This window comes from Elaeis guineensis, chromosome 15 (assembly GCF_000442705.2).
Source record: "Elaeis guineensis isolate ETL-2024a chromosome 15, EG11, whole genome shotgun sequence".
Lineage (NCBI taxonomy): Eukaryota > Viridiplantae > Streptophyta > Magnoliopsida > Arecales > Arecaceae > Elaeis > Elaeis guineensis.
Window position 1 is genome coordinate 58,957,833 of NC_026007.2, and position 22,693 is coordinate 58,980,525.

The 22,693-nt window shown below is 38.3% G+C and overlaps 1 protein-coding gene across 1 annotated transcript; it reads left to right on the forward strand.

The window, feature by feature from the left end:
• The first annotated feature begins 1,569 nt into the window (after positions 1–1,569).
• Positions 1,570–22,026, forward strand: LOC105058067 (probable mitochondrial-processing peptidase subunit beta, mitochondrial). The gene is made up of 9 exons (XM_010940846.4): positions 1,570–2,435; positions 13,793–13,957; positions 14,077–14,214; positions 14,307–14,458; positions 14,555–14,663; positions 20,090–20,188; positions 20,822–20,887; positions 20,978–21,085; positions 21,688–22,026. The coding sequence occupies exons 1-9, from the start codon at positions 1,788–1,790 to the stop codon at positions 21,772–21,774; spliced, it is 1,572 nt and encodes a 523-aa protein (XP_010939148.1). The 5' UTR covers positions 1,570–1,787; the 3' UTR covers positions 21,775–22,026.
• The last annotated feature ends 667 nt before the right edge of the window (positions 22,027–22,693 follow it).

The window sequence follows — 22,693 nt, forward strand, 5'->3', positions numbered from 1 at the left end:
GAGCTTCTTTCTTTGGGATGAGTTATGAAAGCCAATCTCCAACTATTTAAAGGCATTATAAATAAACATCAACCAAAATAAACAATGGAATATGAATGTTAAATATAATTAAATAAGAATATATGAGGGAAGATGTAGTTGTTGAGATGAAAAAAGATGCATTAGTTTAAATATAAGATTATTTGATGAATTAGGAAAGATATTTTGAGTAAAAAATAAAAGATCTATATTCAGGTTTCTAGGTATGGATGGCAATTTACTCTATCTTATCAAATGTTAGACCCAACTCTAATGAGGTGGATTTTACTTTGATCTACTTAGAGTCAGTGATGGGGATGGATCTGTATTCTAAAACCTATAGTAAATCCAAGATGGGTATAGATAATAGCAATGCTCACCGTGAACCCTACTTGATTATATATAAATCTTGATGACCATTATGATTATGATGATTATGGATAAGAAAGTATTATGGTTGGTTATGAGAAAGATTAGTCATATGAAATGTTACAAGATAGATGCTTAGTTATTCATTTTTTTAGTTAATTATTTTTTTAGTCAAGAAAAATTGGACTTCCTAAAAAATAATATTTTTATTAATTTTCAAGATTTTGTTTGTTATGTTTTGTATATTTAATATTATGTAAAATACTAATATATATATATATATTATTTGATTTGTATGCAAAAAATAATTTTTGCAACTTTAAGTGCCTCGATCTATATCCTCATCTAGCTAACTCCTCTCTAAGGTGAGTATGAGATGGATATAGATATATGGTTCCCATTTGCGAGGTAGGCATCGATAATAACCTACCTGATCCATACATACCCGATTGCCATCCCTATTTTTGGATTGAGCCAAATCGGGCTTGGGTCGAGTGGGGCATTTTTTTTTTTTGATCTAAAAGACCTAGATAAAATATGAGTTAGATTGAGTAAGATTAGGTTGAAAAATACAAAATTCAGACCTAACTCAGAATTTATATTAAATCTAATTTTTAATTCTGACCCATCCCATGAGATTGGGCCAGATCAAAGGTTAACTCAATCTATTTGTAGCCTTAGGCACAATTTCAACTAATCCTACCATTGGATAAATCCAATCTTTTAAACTCAAAACCCAATTGCTATGGAATCGTGAAAACAGGCACAACTAGGTTTGGATTGTATCTTTTACGTGAAAGAATGATTGATCTTTTTTCGCAACATTAAACTTTGGATCATACCATACATATGTATCAAAGCGCTCCAAGCTCCTCCATTTATCCACCTATACAAATCTAAAAGCTACCGTTCAACCATCCAACGATGGATTCATGTGAAGTTGATATCTTCTTTTGTGCCAAAGATACAACCTGTCCTGGCATAACTTGGATTACACTTGGCTGACATTTTAATCAAATTTAAAGTTAGGCTGTATCAAAGGCCTTCAAGCTACCATAAGACTGGACTGATATTTCCTAGCCAAAGTACACCCCGTTCCCATCCACCCATTCCCCGGAATCAGGTTTGCCTTAATCTATCCCAGATTCCCAAGTCGCGACTCCAGCAGTCGCACCACCCGTGTCCCAAATAATCGGGAGAGAGCGCGCCAAGCATCCCGCGCACCGCCGCGCCTCCCACCTCACCCTATAATTCTCGGTCCGCGGTTCATCTCCTCATCATCTCCATTACTCTCTCCTTACATTTTACTGACTTTCGGCGGCTCCTCTCTTCTTCTTCCCCTTCCAGCTTCTCTTCTCCTCGAAGCCTAACCCTAATTTCCCCTGGAAACCCTAGCAAAAATGGCGATCCGGAAGCTCCTTACCCTCGGCCGCCGCCGCCTCCCCCTCCTCCACCCCTCCAGATCCGCCTCCACCTCCCCCGCCGCCGTCGCCCCCTCGGCCGCTGCCCCCTCCACCGGCCCCCCGGTCATGCACTACGACGTCCTCGCCCGCGCCGTCAGCGCCAAGATCAAGCGCCTCGACGACCCGGACCCCCGCTTCCTCCGCTACGCCTCCCCCCACCCCGCCCTCGCTGACCACACCCCGATCCTCTCCACCCCGGAGACCCGCGTCACCACTCTCCCCAACGGCCTCCGCGTCGCCACCGAGTCGACTCTCGCCTCCCGCACCGCTACCGTCGGCGTCTGGATCGATGCCGGCAGCCGCTTCGAGAACGAGGAGACCAACGGCACTGCCCACTTCCTGGAGCACATGATCTTTAAGGGCACCGCGGATCGGACGGTGAGGCAGCTCGAGGAGGAGATTGAGAACATGGGGGGCCATCTCAATGCCTACACCTCCAGGGAGCAGACCACCTACTACGCCAAGGTCATGGACAAGGACGTCACCAAGGCGCTCGAGATCCTCGCCGATATTCTTCAGAACTCCAGCTTCGACGAGGCCCGGATCAATCGGGAGCGTGATGTCATCCTCCGCGAGATGGAAGAGGTACATGTTCTTACTTTTTTTTTTTTCCTTTCTGGCATTTTGGATGCATAAAAATTGCTTTTTTTTTAAAAAAAAAAACTGCCGATTTGTTAATTTTCAGATTTGTTATTATCTGTTATCTAGTGTTCTAGTTGCCTATTTCTTTTCTTCCAGTTATTTGTATTTGAAATCTTAACATGATCAAAGCCACGTTAATATATAAAAACGACATTTTTCCTCCTAGGCGTCTTCGGAAAAAGTTGTTGTTGCAAAGCATTGATTCTCAGTCTTGTTTGTATTAGAGATTTATGCTATAAATTATAATATTTCTACTTTATATTAGTAAATTTGCATTCCTTTGTCTTGTTCAAACCGTGGGTTAGTGGAGTGAGCAGTGCAGGTTATTTTGATATGCTTCATATGTGATAAAGAAAGTGGTTATTCTTTGTTTTCTTACTGCATTTTAGTTGTTGTAATGACTAACTTGGGATTGATTGTTTAGTTTTGCATGGCAACATTGGATGTTCTCCTTTATATGGTTAGCTTGGTGAATTTGGGAAATTTATTTCTGATGGAACTTTGGCATTGTCTGATTTGGATACTGTACCTGAGGCACACATTGATAATATTAGTTGAAATAACAGTAACCAAATTGCTTTAGTCAAGAATCTAGATGTATTTTGAATGCCAATGAGTGCACGCTAGCAGAAAAGGTGTAAGAAAGTGCAATGCTCTTTTGTTGGAAAAAAAAGGCTTCGAATGTCACAATGGGAAATGATAGGAAAAAACACTTATCGGATGGTCATATTGGCTGAGACACAATCTAGTTAATTCTGACTGCGGCTATGCTTGATTCTCACTTCTCACTAGTTGTAAGTTATATTGAAGTTGCATAGGCAACATACAAAAATTCCCTCCAGTGCATTATTAAATCTCTGATAATTTGTTAAAAAGTTATTTCTGGTTTTTGAGGATGCTTTCATGGCTGGTGTGATGAAAGCTGTGTACAGTGCATGGCATGATGGACCAATGCTGTGGACCAGCTTTGGGACTGTCATCTTGTACCCTACTATGAAATCTTCCATGGTGTATATTTTGGATTGAATTGAATTTTCATCATGTTACAAAACTATACACATATGTATATATGCATGCATGCATGTACATATACTAGCAAATTGGCACATGCAATGTATGTTTAAAATATGAGAATCCATGCGGGCATGTGTTTAGTCTTACATTGACTATGTACTGCCATAAATTTTGGATATTTATATAGGGCCAAGGAATCTAAATAACATCTTTTTGGCTAGTTTTTTTGAATGAGATCTTGAGTGGTTACCAATGATAGTAGAGTGGATCTTGTCCATGGCTCATATGGACTATGGGATATTGCAATATGGGCTTATTGGGGGCTAGGCATGGGCCAGTCATTGTGCTTGTGATTAGATTTGAATGGATTTGGACTTTAGCTTGGTAAAAATGGCAGGAATTAAAAATGAGAGTATGTGGGGATCCGTGCGGATGTGTTTTTAATCCTACATCGACTGTGCACCAGATAGATCTTCGTTACTTATATAGGACCAAAAGACCTAAATAACACCTTTCTGACTCGTCTTCTTTGGTGAGGTCCTCGATTGTTATATTAAAAATAAAATATAAATAAAGTTATGATTGTAAAAAGGAAAACACTTTTGTTTAACATTCTAGTTACAATAAATACTTGATAATTTTTTTTAAAATTTGAACAGTTATTGAATGATTCTTTATTGTTAGGATTTAAAATCTCTCTCATGTTTGAATTTGTTTTGTAGATGAGGATGTTGTCAGGAAGGATTTCTTATTAGACTTTTGGATTAGAAAAAAATTTAGAAAATTTAAATTACAAGCATATCCCAACTGTTCCTTTTTAATAAGTAGGCACATGCAATACATGTTTCATAAAACAATAATCATCAAAGTAAACAGATATTTATCACATTTAATTTAGACTTTTTAGTTGAAAAAATATATAACAAAAAATAACTAAAATATCAAATATAGAAATAGAGTTAAAGAAATTAAATTAAATAAAACAAAAACTCATAACATAAAATAGAAAATAAAATAAAGTAAATAAAATATCAAAAAAGTGAAAAAAATGGTCACTTGTAAAATACATAAAATGTCTTTATTTTTAAATTTATTTTTTTTCTACTTTGGAAATATAAAATTAAATATAGAATGTACTGAAAAAATGTTAGAATGTATAATAAAAGTTTATAACAAAAATAAGAAGTAAAATGAAATAAGAAAAATGTATAGTAGAACAAAAATGGATCAAATAAAAAAATATAAAAATGATACAAAATGAAGATAAAAGAAAATATATTCATTTATTAGAAACAAGTTAAATTTAATATAAAAAATTTAAAGTAAAACCAAAAGAAAACAAATGCATTTGATAAGAGTAAAATAGAGAGAAAAATCTGTAGAACAAGAAAAAAATGAAATATAAAAGAAAGAAAAAATACAACAAAAAAATCAAAAATAATGTAGATATCTAAAAAATAAAAATTGAAAATATTAAAATAAAGAAAACTTTGGTGCTTGTAAAGGAGAGATGAGAAGAAGGAAGAGAGGCTAGGGCATCTAAGGGGAATGGAGGGAGGGGGGCCAATAAGGCAGGTGGGTTGGAGAGGGCAAGGAGGGATTTGGAACAGAGTGAGGTGTGGGGCAGGGGAAAGGAGATGAGAGAGGGAGGGAGGGAGGGGTAGGGGATTGGAGGAGGGGAAGGAGATGAGAGAGGGAGGGGTGTTGGGATAGAGGGTTTCGAAGTGATGGGCGGTGGAGAGGAGAGAGTGTTGTGTGTGTGAGAGACAGAGAGAGAGCGCTACGATTATCGTGTATGTGAGATTTGGGGATTGAGATTTTTTATTTATTTTAATCAAATACTTTACAATGTTATTAAAGTTAGTTGGAAGAGTATTTAAAAATTTGTTGAAGGATATTTTCATCCAAACTTGTGGCAGAGGGAATCTACAATAGAATATGTTGAAACTCAAAACTCTTATATTTGTGTGTTTGCGTGTATATATATATGTGTGTGTGTGCGCGCGTGCGTGCACGTATATGGAACTTAGATCCCATGACTGAGATACCATACTTAGGTTCCAGGTGTATATTTCAAGTACAAACTTTATTGCATAAAATTTAACTTTATTGCATAAAATTTATGTGTCTTTAAAGGAAGAATGACTATGAATTACATAACTATGTCGTAATGCAAATATAGGGCAATATGCAACTAAATTAACTTTTCCCTAGACTTTTTTTTGGGTGAATTTTTTCTGAGCATTGTTACTATTTCTTTTTACATAGTGAGATGGGAATATATATTGGAAATCTAAAAAAGTTGCTGATCTATTCCCATTTCTGATGCTGAAATTGAATGTTGTAGAGATTGAAATGCTGATTTGTGGCATTCTGAGATGCATCTATCTTGATATTTTTTCGTTAGGGTTTTGTTGCTGCGAGGCTCAAAATCTGAAATGATGAGATAGGATGAAGCTAAGCTGGAGAGGCCATGCAGTCCGATCTGGCAAGTCTTCAAGAAAATCTGCAAAACAAGTCAAGAAATCGGGTGGGGATCCTTCGGTTTTTGACCCTCCGATGTTTAAGTCAGTTCAAAGCTCGAGAACAGGAGGTGGAGAAAGGAGAAGAGAGAAGGGTTTGTGTGGAACTACAAAGTTTGGACTGGATGGGAACTAGAGCTCTCATTTGAGAACTGACAAAATTTTCATCGGTAGAGTTCCACTCTAGTTTGAGCTCAAGAGCTTGAGCTTAGAACTTGGGACTTAGGAGTCAGAATTTACCTGAAGGATCCTTTGACCCTCTATTTATAGAGAGGCTGATGAGACCGTTAGAGAGTTTGTTAGATCGTTGGAGGAGTTTGTTAGGCCGTTGGAGGAGTTTGTATGTGAGCCAAAGCATAGCTATATGTATTAGCTGAAAATGAGGTCATATTTAGCTGTATGTGCCTGCTAGAGATGAGTTGTAGTATGGCTGTATGTGAACTCGTGACCAGCTTTCACATGATGACTATGGCTGTTAATGTAATAGTTTAACTCAATAAAATATCGAGGTGAGATCAAGTATCATATAAGACTCCGAACGTCTCGGATATATAGAATATTTTGCTTCAGATCGGTATTTATATGAGCTGAGATGAGTCAGATCGGTATTTATGTGAGCTGAGATGGGTCAGATCGGTATTCATATGAGTTGAGATGAGTCGGTCGGTATTCAGTCTTCAGTTTAGGTCGGTCTTATGATGAGCTCAGTCTTCAATTCAGGTCGGTCTTATGATGAGCTCAGTTTCTAGTTCAGGTCGGCTTTATGATGAGCTCAGTCTCCAGTTCAGATCGACTTTCTTATGAGCTCAGCCTCTGATTGAGGTCGGCTTCTAGTTGAGGTCGGTTTTATGATGAGGTGGGATAACCCCTACAACACTTTTGCCCCACTTTTAAGTCTGAAAAATTTGCTTTTGGATGAAAAAAGTAGCCTAAAAAAATTCTCAACTTATCCGAGATAGTGAATCTGTACCATTTATTTTTTCAAGTGAACTGCTCACATCCTCTTCGATGTCATCATGGGTAGATCAAGTCTCCTATGCGTCGGAAGTTTCATCTTGATGTTTTTCATCTCCTTGCCTTTTAAGGGTATTTCACAGCAGCTTTTGATTTGAGCTGCGTATTTCTCCATTCGATGTAGCCTTGAGTAGATCCAATTTTTATTAAAATTTTAAGATATTTTCGATCCGGAGATCGGTATTTTATAGAGCTTTAAGATAACCTCAATCTATAGGTCGGATTTTAAAGAGCTGAAGATAATCTCGATCATGAGATCGGTATTCAATAGATCTTCAAGATAATCTCGATCCGTAGGTCAGTATTTGATAGGACTTCAAGATAATCTTGACCTATAGATTGATGTTTGAAAAAGCTTTAAGATAATCTCAATCCGTAGATCGATATTTCATAGAGCTTCAAGATAATTTCGATCTTGAGATCGGTATTTGATAGAATATCAAGATAACCTTGATTCGGAGGTTTGTATTTTATAGGGCCGAAAGATAGCCTCAAGCCGTAGATCGATATTTGATAGAATATCAAGATAATCTCGATTCGAAGATCGGCATTTCATAGAGCTGAAAGATAATCTCGATTTATAGATCGATATTTAATAGAATATCAAGATAACCTCGATTCGAAGATTTGTATTTTATAGAGCTGCAAGATAGCCTCGATTCGTAGATCGGTATTTGATAGAATATTAAGATAACCTCGATTCGTAGATTGATATTTGGGAGATTTTATCTTCATTTATGCCTCTCGAGGCTCTAACAATCCAAAGATTGGATTTAGAGAGATCTTTATCTCTATTTTGGCCCTTCGGGGTTCTATTAATTCGAAGATTGGATTTGGAGAGATCTTATCTCCATTTTGGCCATTTAGGATTTTATCGATCTGGAGATTGGTATTTTCAATAGAATTTTAAGATAACCTCGATCTGTAGATCGGTATTTTATAGAGCTACAAGATACTCTCGATCCATAAATCAGCGTTTGATAGAGCTTCAAGATGATCTCGATCATAAGTCGGCATTTAATAGAGCTTCAGAATAACCTTCGACCTGAAGATCGATTTTTTATAAAGTTGAAAGATAACCTTGACCTGTAGGTCGGTATTTTATAGAGCTGAAAGATAATCTCGATCTTGAAATCGATATTTTATAGAGCTGAAGATAATCTCGACCTTGAGATCGGTATTTTATAGAGCTGAAGATAACTTCAACCCTGAGATCAATATTTTATAGAGCTGAAGATAACTTCGATCCCGAGATCGATATTTCATAGAGCTGAAAATAATCTCGACCTTGATGTCGGAATTTTATAGAGTTGAAGATAACCTCGACCTTGAGGTCACTATTTTATAGAGCTGAAAGATAACATCGATCCGTAGGTCGGTATTTTATAAAGCTGAAAGATTACCTCGATCCGTAAGTCGGTATTTTATAGAGTTGAAAGATAACTTCGACCTTGAGATTGGGATTTTATAGAGCTGAAAGATAACCTCGATCTGCAGATCGGTATTTTATAGAGCTGAAAGATAACCTCGATCTGTAGGTCGGTATTTTATAGAGCTGAAAGATAACCTCGACCTATAGGTTTGGTTTTTTATAGAGTTGAAAGATAACCTCGATCCTGAAGTCGGTATTTTATAGAGCTGAAGATAATCTCGACCTTGAGGTCGGTATTTTATAGAGCTAAAAAGTAACCTCGACCTTGAGGTTGGTATTTTATAGAGCTAAAAGATAATTTCGATCCATAGATCGATATTTGAGAGATCTTATTTTCATTTGTGCTTCTCGGAGCTCTACCAATTTGGAGATTGGATTTGGCGAGATCTTATCTCTATTTGTGCCTTTTGGAGCTCTACTAATCTAGAGATTGGATTTAGGGAGATCTTATCTCCATTTGTGCCTATTGGAGCTTTACTGATCCGAAGATTGGATTTGGAGAGATCTTATCTCCATTTGTGCCTCTCGATGTTGTACCAATCTGGAGATTGAATTTTTATTGAGGTCTAATATGGAGGTTAGGTGTTTCACCTTCTAATGAGTTTTTGTTGAGCCTTTCTGTTGAGGTCGGCTTTTTAATAAGCTCAACCTTCGCCCTTCTCATGAGATCGGTTTTTTAATGAACTCGGTCTGTTGATGAGGTCGGTTTTCAGCCTCTTAATGGGGATAGTTTTCTGATGAGCTCGGCCTCCTGATGAAGTCGGTCTTTTGACGACATAAGTTTTGGACTGCCTTTATCTCGGCTTAATCTTCACCTTAGCTTTGAGTTTGATATTCACTATGGTTTTGTTTAATTTTTGTTTTGGCTCATATGCTTAAGAACTTGTTGTCTTGCAAAACAAGAATGGAATAGTAGATGGGACTTTGAGAGTCTGAGAGTTTGTTACCATGGTGGTTACGAGTTCTGTTCGAAAGCCTTTGGATTCTGTTTGATCTTTTTCTATTCTTTGTCTCAGCTTGGGCTTAAGCTTTGCGTCAATTTGGGTTTGTTTTTACTTTATGTTAGCCTGATTTTGACTTCTGTTCAACTGTGATTTTGATTTCGGCTTGGCCCTACTTTTCTCCTTTGATCCTATAAGAAGGAAAAGAGAGGGAATAGCAGATGGAAGCTTAAGAGTCTTTTATCAGGAGTTTTTGTTTGACAACTCACGAGTTCTGCTTGAGTTCTTGTTATTCGGCTTGGGCTTGGTCTGTGCTTTGAATCATTTTAACCTTGGCTGGAGATCAAGCTCTCTCTCTCTCTCTCTCTCTTTTTTTTTTGAATCAATCTTGATCTGGTCTTTGAAGACACCCATAGGTCTCCTTGGCATTGTCCAAGGTTGTATGCATTCAGTGGCACCTTTAAAGATTTACGGTGCTTATACAGAACTTAGTAAGGTGATGCATCATTTGAGGATACTGACTGTATTATAACTTTTGCCTTGTCTTTGGTTTAGTATGCCCCACGAATTCAACAAGATCAGTCTGTTGCACTTCAAGAACCAGAGCGGTCTAGCAGGGTTCGACGCCGAGAGGTGCGTGGATGCTAAGAGGGCTGTACTGGTGTCGGGAGGCCATTGATCACTGTAGACCTTGGTCTGACTGGGTTGGCGTTGAAAATGCATGTGGACGTGCGGGTGGCCTCGATGAAGGCTGATTTGTCGATCTTGGTTTTGGGAGGTGCATGGAAGCATTAGAGGTTTTAGGGAGGACCGTCCTATTGGTCTTGGGCTCAAGAGGTGCAAGGGGGCATCGGATGGATTTTGATGCCGAGAAATTACCGACTCAGCGAAGCCTAGTGCTGGGAGGCTTAAGGGATTGCACCGGTCTTGGTGACAACCGGTATAGGGAGTGTTGACATTGGAAAATTATCGATCAAAAGTTTTTTGGCACCGGAAAGCATACGGGAGCACAGCAAATCCGGTGATAGGTGGTCTGGAGGGTTTTGACATCGGTAAACCATCGATTTTGGTACCGAAAGGCACATGGGAGCAGGGGCCACCAATGGGGAGAGCTTTGACGTCGAGAAAATGCTGACCCAGTGGTGCTTGGCTTCGGGAATGCACGCGGGCATGCGGGAGGCCTTGGGGATGGCGGATCAGGGGAATTTTGACATCGGAACATCACCGACCTAAAAGATTTTGGTGCTGCAAGGTACATGGGAGCAGGGGCCACCGATGCGGAGAGCTTTGACATCGGAAAAATATCGATCCGGGTGCTGCACCTCGAGAATGCATGTGAGCACGAAGGAGGGAATTGGAGACCCGAGGGCCACCAATTCGATGGAGTCCACCGTCAAGATGCGCACGGGAGCACGAAGGCCTCAGTCCGATGAGGTCTGGCACCAAGAACGTGCGTGGGCATGCGGATGGCCTTGGGTGACGGTCGATCTGTGGGGGAGCTCGACGATGGGAGGCACGAAGGAGTGCAGGAGGCACTGGCGGTGGCCAATCTGCTGGTGCGCGGCTCCAGGAAGCAGGCGGGAGCATTGGAGGCTCTGACGGCGGTCGATCGGACGACATGCAGCTCCAGGAGGCTCGCGAGAGCGTTGGAGGCTCTAGTGGCGGCCGATCGGGCGGTGTGCGGCTCCGGGAGGCACGTGGGTGGCCTGCTGGTGACCTCGGGCGGAGGGAGCCCACTTATTCCCTCCTCCCTTTCATCTTTTCTTTTCTTTTCTTTCTTTTTTTTTCTTTTTTTTTTTATCTTGTCTTGTTATGTCACCTGTAAGGTGACTTCGGCCGTGTCCGAGGTCAGATGCATGAGGACCTTCTCCTCTCTTCTTCTTCTTTTTTTTCTTTTCTTTTTCTTCTTTTTTTGGGTTACGTTACCTGTATGATGATGGGATGGGCATCATTGCACCCATTTGGTGCATGAGAGCTAACTCACGGAAGGCTGCTCACAAGTGACTTCAGCCATGTTCGGAGGTAGATGTGTGAGAATTTTTTTTTTGGATGTCACGATCTTCTTCTTCGGAACTTAAGTTTCTTCAAATAAATATCTCGTTTGGACAGACTTTCTTGTCTTTATTTGATTTTTTTCCTTCGACTTATGTACTCAAGAATCTGTTGACCTGCAAGAAAGGAATAAAATAGTAGATGGAGCTTGAGAATTTATTACAAGAGAGGTTATGAGTTCTGTTTAAGAGCCTTGAGAAAAGAAGTGGCCGAAAAGGACATCTTCGCCCCTCATTATGTTCTTGAGCACCGAGCATGGTCCTTTGGTTTTCTGAATTGGTGAGTGTTATTACCTCACAGGATGTAGGGGCCATCTCTATTAATGTCATGAGTTGATAGCTTAAGGCTCTAGGGATGGTGTGGTAAAGTGATGTGACCTGATAAGACTACATAGAGGGATCTGACCTCCTGTGGATAAGAATTGAGATATTAAAGAAAATTTTATTGAGGACTCATTGTGCTGAGACGGATTTTCTTGAAGAACTGCCTGTGGTTGCTGTTCTGCAGTACGTTGTTTTGTGCTCTCTGATTCATCATTTTTCTACAAATTTTTTGGGTAAGGCCCTCCTAGCACCAAACTGTTGCAAGGAGGCTCAAAATCTGAAATGATGAGATCGGATGAAGCCATACTGGAGAGGCCGTGCAGTCCGATCTGGCAAGTCTTCAAGAAAACTTGCAAAACAAGTCAAGAAATCGGATGGAGATCCTCCGATTTTTGACCCTCCGATGCTTATGTCAGTTCAAGATTCGAGAATAGGTGGAGAAAGTAGAAGAGAGCAGGAGGGTTTGTGTGGAACTAGAAAGTTTGGATTGGATGGGAATTAGAGCTCTCATTTGAGAACTGACAAAGTTCCCACCGGCAGAGTTCCACTCTAGTTTGAGCTCTAGAGCTTGAGCTTAGAACTTGGGACTTAGGAGTCAGAATTTATATGGAGGATCCCTTGATCCTCTATTTATAGAGGGGTTGATGAGATCGTTAGAGAGTTTGTTAGGCCGTTAGAGGAGTTTGTATGTGAGCTAGAGCATAGTTATATGTATTAGCTGGAAATGAGGTCATACTTAGCTGTATATGTCAGTTGGGGATGAGTTGTAGTATGACTGTATGTGAAATCGTGGTTAGTTTTTGCTGGATGACTGTGGCCGTTAATGTAATAGTTCATCTCGATAAAATATCGAGGTGAGATCAAGTATCATATGAGATTCTGGACGTCTTGGATATATGGAATATTTTGCTTTGGTATTTATATGAGTTGAGATGAGTCAGATCGATATTCATATGAGCTGAGATGAGTCAGATCGGTATTCAGTCTTCTAAGGAGGTCAGCCTTCAGTCTAGGTCGATCTTATGATAAGCTCAGCCTCCAGTTCAGGTTGGCTTTATGATGAGCTCAGCTTCCAGTTCAGGTCGGCTTTCTTATGAGCTCAGTCTTTGGTTGAGGTCGGTTTTATGATGAAGTCGGCCTTTAGTTGAAGTCGGTTTTATGATGAGGTGGGATAGCCCCCACAACAGATTCCATTACAGAAAGGTTATGAGTTGCTTCATGCTTTTAAACATTCCTTTTTTGATATTCATTTCAATGTCAAGGTAGAGTTATGAGATGTTTGATGCTTCTCAAAGCCCAAATTTTGGTTCTCATTTTACGACCTCTGTTTCATGTACTTTTAGTAATTTGAATGATATTTATAGGAACTGAAACTTTTGATAATTGGCTTTGCTTCCTGGTGTCTTATTTTTTTCCTTTAAAACATAGAAGTATAAGTCATACTGTACAAAAAAAAGCTTACAGAAATATATAAGATGTTTTATCTTTACTGGAAAAAAATTATTTGCTTTTCTACTTCAAACCATCCAAGAATGTTCTATAGAAAGAATTATATGAGCTAGTTACACAAGTTGGATTCAAATCTGAGCTGCATTTGTTTTTGCCCTTCCTAACTTTTCACAGTCCTTAATGGAGTACTAGGATTCTCTTTCATTCTGACATTTCTCTTACAAGTTTAAATGTCTCAGCATTAACTCTTTTGCCTAAGAAAAACAGTTTGCACAGATTATGTCCTGATGACGATGAGATGCACCTACATCATAGTTGGAATGTGTAGTCTGCAATTATAATGGCATTGCATATTGCACTGCAGAGGTCAAGTTATTCTGCATGCACTGTTCAATTAATTCAAGCAATTAATTATACATGCTTTGTATTTCTATTTTGTATAGCATAATTTTATTTATTTATTTATTTGCCTTAGAAGCTGTGATGGATGGTCCTTTCAGAATTCTACAATGGATTAGTGCTATGTTCATGATTTATTTTTATTGTTATGCAGGTGGAGGGACAAACTGAAGAAGTTATCTTTGACCATTTGCATGCAACAGCGTTCCAGTATACTCCATTGGGAAGAACAATACTGGGACCTGCTTCAAATATCAAGACAATCACAAAAGAACACCTTAAGAACTACATTTCAACTCATTATACAGCTCCTAGAATGGTAGGGCACCTTACTGTGCTTACGAATTTAATTGTTTGTTTTGAGTAAAATTGCATATGATTCTCTATTTGTATTCATTTCAATGTCAAACAATATATCCCTGTGCATTCTGTATACAGGTCATTTCTGCTGCTGGTGCTGTGAAGCATGAAGAAATAGTTGAGCAGGTGAAGAAGCTGTTCACAAAACTCTCAGCAGACCCTACAACAGCATCTCAGCTTGTTGCAAAAGAACCAGCTATTTTTACTGGCTCCGAGGTTGGATGACTAGTTTCAAATTTCTGCAATTTTTGATTCTTTACCACAAAAGTAATGTCTTTCTGAGATTATTTTTATCTCACCAAGTTCAGGTTAGAATTATAGATGATGATATTCCACTTGCACAATTTGCGGTTGCTTTCAGTGGAGCATCCTGGACAGATCCTGATTCCATTGCTTTGATGGTCATGCAATCCATGCTGGGTTCCTGGAACAAAAGTTCTGGAGGTGGAAAGCACATGGGGTGGGTTTTAATCATTTTTCTCTTGTAGCAAAATATATAAGAGGACTTATTGCAAATATATATCTTATATCTAATTTGTTGCTCCAAATTTGACAGCTCAGAGCTTGGACAAAGGATTGCAGTTAATGAAATAGCTGAGAGCATGATGGCTTTTAATACCAACTACAAGGATACTGGTCTATTTGGTGTTTATGCAGTTGCTAAGGTTAGTTGTTATCTTCTTGTGCTCATTGAAGTCTAATGCAGATTCGTTTGCTTGGTTGCCTTGCTTTTTAGATTTATTACTCATTGTAACTTTGTGAATATGTTGGATAGAATGTAAAAAAAAAACTGTGCTTGCTTCTAAATTCTATAATTTCCACTCGATAACATTGGATGTGTTTTTCATTTTCATGTTTTTTACTTCTCTATTGAATATTCCCATGGCATCTACAGGCCAATTGATGGTTCATTTTCATGTTTTTTACTTATCTATTGAATATTCCCATGGCATCTACAGGCCAATTGATGGCTCCTCTCTTAATGGTCTCTTACTCTGTTTGTTGTTTCAGCTAGCCTTGTTGTAAAATCTTTGGTGATTCAATGTAGACAAAAATTCTGGCATTCCAGTTTTTGCTCAGATTGTGGTAATTTGGTGCCTTTATTTGAGATACTGTATTGGATTCATTTAATGCATGTTTTGTGAGATTCTCGTAAAATTAGTATTTGAAGCAGCAGTTCGGTATACAACCTTATTTCTTGTAACAAAATTTTGATTACTCGTATTATTGCTCTGCTAATTGATTGTATAGTGGATGTGTATGATGAGTTCTCCTTCTTGTTCCCCATAGTCTAATTTGACTGTCATATGTTGTTAAATCTTTCATATTTTCCTATAGTTTAAGGCAGAGTTTTAATTGGAGGCAAGTTTTAAAGGATTTTGTTTCCATGTAGTAATATGGGTTAAAAGTTTAGATGACCAACTCCTGGATACTATATATCAGATATTTTGAATAAATCTTGGTGGTATTTGTCTTTTGGTTGCTTCCTACTCATCCTTTATATCTATTCTACTTGCACCAGCTTCTTATTTCTCCTTGTTTCTTGCTTTTGTCTTCATAATATTTTCAAACCAAAATTGGAACTCAGATTTTGTCATCATCCACTTTAAACTTGAAATTTCTCATTTTTATTTGTGTACATGTTAGTGTTATTAAATGCATGCCTGAGGTGCACCTTAGGTGCAAAAGGCGCTAGGCACAAGGGTTGTCGCCTCTGTACCCCCTAGTTGAGGTGACAGCCCTCAAGCGCATGCCTTTGCATTGGTCAATGCAGAGGCGCAATGAGGTGCCCAAGAGGCGTCGGATTTCAGTAAGTATTAATTTTTAGTTTTTTAAGAAATTGGAAAGGTCAGTTATAGTTCGTAGAAATGGTTAATTATAGTAAATAGGGATTGGAAAGGTATCATTGAAAGTCAAACGGGCTTTAAAAACCTACATGAGGTTCTTGGAATCGTCTTAAAGAATCAGAAGGCAAAAGCTGAAGCATCTCCATCAGGCTCCATCTCATCTCATCACCTAAGAAGCACCTCCATTTCTTCTCATAGCCTGACACGATCCCAAGTGTAGCTTGTAGATGAATTAAAGGAGACAGATGATGAGTATGAGAAAGATGTTGGAGAGGAACAAGAAGAAAATATGAAGCTGGTTTGCTTGATGATGATGATGAGAAGGATTAGCCAACTAGGAATTTAGAAAGCACTTATTTGATTGCTTTTGTGTTAGAGCTAGTTTTTATATGCTAGACTTTTGTCTATAGCTAGATCTTTTTCTATTTTTACTTTTTAACAATAGGGTGCTAGTTTTTACTTACTGGAATTCTTATCTATAGCTGGTTCTCTGTTTTTTTATTTTTGGCACCTGACTTCTCTCAGGCGCGTGCTTACGCCTTGCGCCTAGGCTCCGAGGGCATAGGAAAGGTCAATAATAGTAAATAGGGATTGGAAAGGTATCATTGAAAGTCAAACGGACTTTAAAAACCCACATGAGGCTTTCGGAATCGTCTAAAAGAATCAGAAGGCAGAAGCTGAAGCATCCCCATTAGGCTCCATCTCATCTCATCGTCTAAGAAGCACCTCCATCTCATTTCATAGCCTAACACCATCCCAAGTGCAGCTTGTATTTGAATCAGAGGAGACAGATGATGAGTACGAGAAAGATATTGGAGAGGAACAAGAAGAAAATGATGAAGCTGGTTTGCTTGATGATGATGACGAGGATTAGCCAATTAGGAATTTAGAAAGCACTTATTCGAGTGTTTTTGGGTTAGAGCTAGTTTTTACATACTAGACTTTTGTCTATAGCTCGATCTTTTTTTGTTTTTACTTTTTAATAATAGGTTGTTAGTTTTTACTTGTTGGAATTCTTGCCTATAGCTCGTTCTCTGTTTTTCTGTTTTGGTGTGCGCCTGCACCTTGCGCCTAGGCTCCGGGGACCCTTAGTGCCTAGGTGCGCCTATGGCCTTTTACAACACTATGTAACCTTGCACTCAACCATATCATGTGATGCTCTCTTTCATTGAGCTAAGTTGGCTTTACATTTGATAGTTGAGTTAAAGAGTGAAACATCAATGAGCAATGGATCATGCTTAGTGCTTGGTTGGAGTTGTTGGTGTCCATGACAGTATCTCTCCATTAAGAAATCCACATGCTGCTCTCTTGATCGAAGAAGGGGCAACATGTCGAAGTTTTCACAAAGTAGTTATTGTTCTTGAAGTGCTACTTAAGCTCCCAGATTACCAGGTCTACAATTCTTTAAATATTCATTATTGTGGTTAGGAGCATCTGAAGCAAAACTTAAGCCAAAGATAAGATGATGTGTTCGCGATATTCGGGACTCCCAACCATGATGTGGGGGGCAATATGCAATTTGCTTTTTGTTATTTCTAGGAATTGACAATCTTTAAGGAAGGAAGCCTCTAAGTGATATAATATTTCAAGGGAGAGAACCTGTATGACACTTTGTATAAAATCAGAAAGAACAATAGGATTAATATGAATTCGTGGTTCAATAATATAAGAATTCCATGTTCAAGGCAGGAATGTTTTGTGGTGCAAATATGTTCTGTAGCCAATTTTGCTTAGGGCATGTTTTGGAAAATCTTGGGATCTGGTAGGACCAGCCGGAGAGAGAGCGCAGGGGAAGGGGAAGGGAGAGGGAGCAGTAGAGGGAGCGGAAGAGTTCCTGGTGTTTCAGGGTCTGATGTGTGTGGGATTAAAAAGAAAAAAAAGATCCCACCAGATCCTCTGGGATTTTTCCAAACAGGCTCTTGGGAAATTTTTAATTCAGTTTAGATGTTGTGGGTGCAGGGTGGTTTTTTATGGTTATTTGATTTAAGAACTGGAGTCATGTGAGGTGGATGTGAACATGTTCTTTGGGTTTAGGCTAAGTTTTCTTGTCTTAATGGAATTGAAAGAATACAGATTCTTTTTTTTCTAGATGCATCTGCTATTATTGCTAGTTGCTATATGAATGTTCATACATTTTTAGGGTTGAGATCTTAAAGTTATGTGTTTTAAAGTAAAGGGCTTCCCTTCTTTCTATATAAGGTTGGGTTTGTGGTTTAAGCAATGTTGTCAAAGGTGCTCCAGGGTGAGGAAGCCCTTGAGCACCCAACAATCCCTAGGCAAGATGAGTTTATTAAGGCAATGCCTAGGTGAGTGTATAGAACAAAGTGAGAGGCATTTGGGCAAGCAACTGTCCAATGTCCATTAGTATTCTTTCTATCCCTTTTTTGTCTGATTTTCTAGAGCTTTGTTTGCTTTACTTTTGAGGCTTGCTTTGATCTATTGGAAATAAGAGGGCTTCTCGAGCATGTTTCATGATTTGCTTTTTTTTTTTTTTTTGGGTTGTGTTTTGTTTATAAATATCAAACATGTTTTGGGAAGTGGTTTTTGCTATCATGTTTGAATTTGAAGCTACTTTAGGTTGTCCAATTTTTTTATTTTTGCTTTCTTTTGTTTGAGAACATCATATGTGAAATGATATTTCAACATGATGTTTGAAAGATTCAAAGCACAATATTCAATGGCCAAAACAATTATGGTTTTTTATATTGAAACTTAACTAAGCCTATAATGCTTGAATTGTTTTTAGATACATACAATAATTATTTCTAATACATTTTTTGAACTTTTCTTCAATCAATGCCTTCCTTTCTTTAGGTGAGTGCCATTTTTGTGTCCGGCACCTCTGGAGATATTGGGGTCCTATTGCCTTAAGGGTATCTTTTGCTTTTGGCAACCTTGGGCTGAGCGATGTTCTACAAAGTTTGATAAAAACAACCACATTTTAACTTAGTGTGAACCAAAATTATTTGACATCGAACTCCTCGATAAGGAAACTTTGCACAACAACGGGGTGCCTTGAAACTTTAAGGCCATTTAACGAGTAAAAACTTGTCATATTGGTTATGTAGTGTAAGCTCATTCAACTAAGAAGCCACTCTCCTAGGTTGCCAGAGAATGAGGCAAGAAGGCAAAGTTGAATTGTTATTTTCATGGGATATGGAGAATTTTGTCTGTTGGATGCATAATCATATTGCTTTCGGTGAAGAAATAAGTAGATGGCCAAGATATCTGCATTATGTTTCTTTACTTTTATGTTCTCATTTGATTAATATGATTCCAAGAATAATATAAAGGCATGTATGCAAGTTTTCTTGCTAGAATATTTATATTTTGCTAGCCAGAATATTTATATTCATTGAGCCTATGTCATTCTCCATCTTCGGGCTCTCTGATGGAGTTGCATCTTCCATAGTGCTGCTGTGTTATTGCAATGATATGTGATTTATGACTGCCAGCTGACCTGCATCAAAAATCTTACACTGCTCTTTTGTGCATCTTGATTAGCGGGGGGGTGGGGGGGGGGGTTATCTTATATCAGATATTTTTTCTTACAAAAAAGAAAAAACAAAAACTAGAATATTTGATTTTGTCTATTTCTTTAGTTTTAAGATGGACCTGTTTATACAAAGGCATGTACACAAGTTTTCTAGCCAGAATATTTGTATTTTGCCAGCCAGAATCGAGAATATTAATATTAATTGGGCCCACACATTCTCTATCTTTCAGCTCTCTGATAGAGTTGCATCTTCCATATTACTGCTTGCTATATATGTGATTTATGACAGCCAACTGACCTGCATTAACAATCTGCCATTGCTCTTTTGTGCACCAGGGGAGGATGGATCTTGTATTAGATTTTTGTTCTATTTCTTTAGTTTTAAGAGTGACCTATTTACCCAAAAGGCATGTATGCAAGTTTTCTAGCCAGAATTTTTATATTTTGCTAGCCAGAATACTTATGTTTATTAAGCCTATGTCGTTCTCCATCTTTCTGCTCTCTGATAGAGTTGCATCTTCCATAGTGCTGCTGTGTTGTTGCAATGATATGTGATTTATGACTGCCAACTGACCTGCATAAAAAATCTTGCACTGCTCTTTGTGCATTGTTTTTTTGTTGGGGGTGGGGGGTGGACTTAAATCAGTTTTTTTTAAATAAAAAAACTAGAATGTTTGATTTTGTTCTATTTCTTTAGTTTTGAGAATGACCTATTTATACTTATCCATTTTTTACTTTTTTGAACTAGCCTGATTACTTGGATGACTTGGCTTATGCGATTATGTATGAGATAAGCAAGATGTCTTACCGAGTTTCAGAAGCTGATGTTACTCGTGCTTGTAATCAGGTATCTTCCTTACCATGCTGAATTCACTTTATTCCTAGCCTTATGCCTTTCCATGTGAAAAAGCTTAAGCTAATTGAGAGATTAATGACCTTAACCTTGCCTATGGAAATTAGCTAAGCTAAACAAGGGAACTGGAGAAGATTCCCTTTCTTTGCCTGTCAAAACTTTAGTTTGTGATCTTGAGGAAAGAAGAATCCATATTGCTTTTTCCACCCAAAACTTGATTCATGTGATTTTTTATATGACCAGTCTGTCATATGGTTTGTAATTCTCCATCAATTTATTATTTCTAAAGGTACGTGTTCCAATATGCGAAATGAATTATGAACACTGGCAAACACGAAGCCAGATTTCTTGTGCTGACAAATGATGAGAATAAGTGCCATTCACGTGGCTCCTGTGACTTATAGAATTTTAATCAAGTTTGCTATCCAAGTTGACAAATGCTTGATTTTAACTCTATGCTGACCCGTGGGTGTTGATTATATTTCGTTATTCACACATATTATTCTGCTAATTACAATCTTTTATGATGAAGAGTGTTCATCATTTTACTGGGTTGTCCATGTTCAAGTTCTTCCTATACTGTATATTTGTTATACGGTTCATTAACTGATATGTATATTATTTTAGCTGAAATCTTCCCTTCAACTTCACATTGATGGTAGTAGCCCTGTTGCTGAGGACATTGGTCGTCAGGTATTGTGTTGGTTTGATTACTTAGGCTTGCTCTGAGAGCTGTTTCTTTTTATTCTCTCTAAGTTCAATTGCATGCCTTTCTGCTTGTAGCTACTTACATATGGCCGTAGAATACCAGTTGCCGAGCTTTTTGCGAGGATTGATGCTGTTGATGCAAGCACTGTGAAGCGTGTTGCAAACCGCTTCATATTTGATCAGGTAAGGACTTCACTTCTTTTACAGGGGCATAAAATGGCAAGAATGATATCTATATGGACTTAGCAAGCAACACTAGGCAACAAAACATTATGTTGGGCATAGATGCGGATATTTCTTAGGCTGTCAGTTGGCCATTTGAGGGACAGGAATAGAAGCAGTAAACCAATATTCAGTTTTCAACGAACTTGGCTGCCGTTTGGATTAAGGATCCCCTTGCCATGGCCAACTAGGTCTTGTATGTACCTGCATTGCAGGTGTTAGTGACAAGTCAAAGGCTGTATAGCACTCTTCCCCTGGGAGTAGTTCTTGATCAGTCTTTATTACATTAAATTATGAGGTTTGATGACCGAGCGCAAACAATCTCTCAGTGCAGTTGTTTGGTTTCACTTTGTAAGATAACTATCATAGTGGTTCTAGTTTTGATGATAGATCCTTGCTGTATTCGAGTTGCTAACTATTATCATCATTACATGGAGTCAGTTAAATCAACTTATTGGACTTTTCTCATGGTGCATGTCACTTTAGCATGTTTTGTAATCTGACAAATTACATTACCAAAACCCTGTTAATCACAATATGCTCATCTTGTTTTTGTTTTGCAGGATGTTGCTATTGCTGCCATGGGACCAATCCAGAGTCTTCCTGACTACAACTGGTTCAGGCGCCGGACCTACATGCTTCGATACTAAATTTAATGTAGTTCTTATTGTTCCTACAATATATTGAAATTTTTTCTTAGAGGGCCTTTGGTTGCAAGCCATGTTCATCTTTAATGCTTTGATGGCTGGAATTTTTCTGTTGTTTCTTGTAATTTTTTGTCCTGTATTCCTGTCAATAATAAGCATCCAACTACATGGCTACACATTTGTCAAAGCTCCCTTCAGTGTTGGGGGTATTTTTCCGTTATGTAAAGTAGCTGCAAATTCCTAGTTGTGGATTTATTTGTTTCTGTGCTAAGATGTGCATCTGGACCTCCGGTGATCATTTCTATATTAGAAGCTGCTGGTAGGAGAAAATGTCAGTATTCATCATTAGCTCGGTTTCTCAAGATCATAAACTGGTCGAAGGCTATTGTCAGATTTGTTGAGATTACCATTGTGCTATTACGCTGACTTCTGCGTCATTTGGATAGACAAAGCTAAGCCGAATCTATATTTTTATTCCATGAAAATTGGAGCAAAAGAATATTCAGTCTATTTTCAGATGAGAAGAAATTGGATGCTACCCTTATTTCTTTTATTGATTGAAATACATGCCATGAATCAAGTGGGCAAGAAGAAACGGCTTCAAGAGTTCTAAAGAAAGATATCGAGAAACTTAGTATGGATATGCTGACTAAGAATCCATAGATAATTGAGAGAAGACATCTTTGCACAGGTTTCATGCATAAAATGGTAATGTCTAAATACTCTGATATAATCTGCGTGCTTAAAATGGTAATGTTTGTATAGTCTGAGATGATCTTTGAAAAACAAGAGGCAGATTGCTTGAGCTGTTTCCTTTTATAGGGCTTGTTTTCACAGGAAACTGAAATTTCTAGGTGTGTGTATCCAAAGACCGAGGCTGACATCTGATGTTTCTAGAGTGCGATGTAGGCATCAACCACTT

Bases quoted from the DNA above. Each gene is read 5' to 3' on its own strand.
- LOC105058067 (XM_010940846.4), top strand. From the start codon at position 1,788: ATGGCGATCCGGAAGCTCCTTACCCTCGGCCGCCGCCGCCTCCCCCTC. The intron at 14,215-14,306 runs GTTGGATGACTA...CACCAAGTTCAG, and splicing joins CTATTTTTACTGGCTCCGAG to GTTAGAATTATAGATGATGA. The intron at 14,459-14,554 runs GTGGGTTTTAAT...CAAATTTGACAG, and splicing joins GGAGGTGGAAAGCACATGGG to CTCAGAGCTTGGACAAAGGA.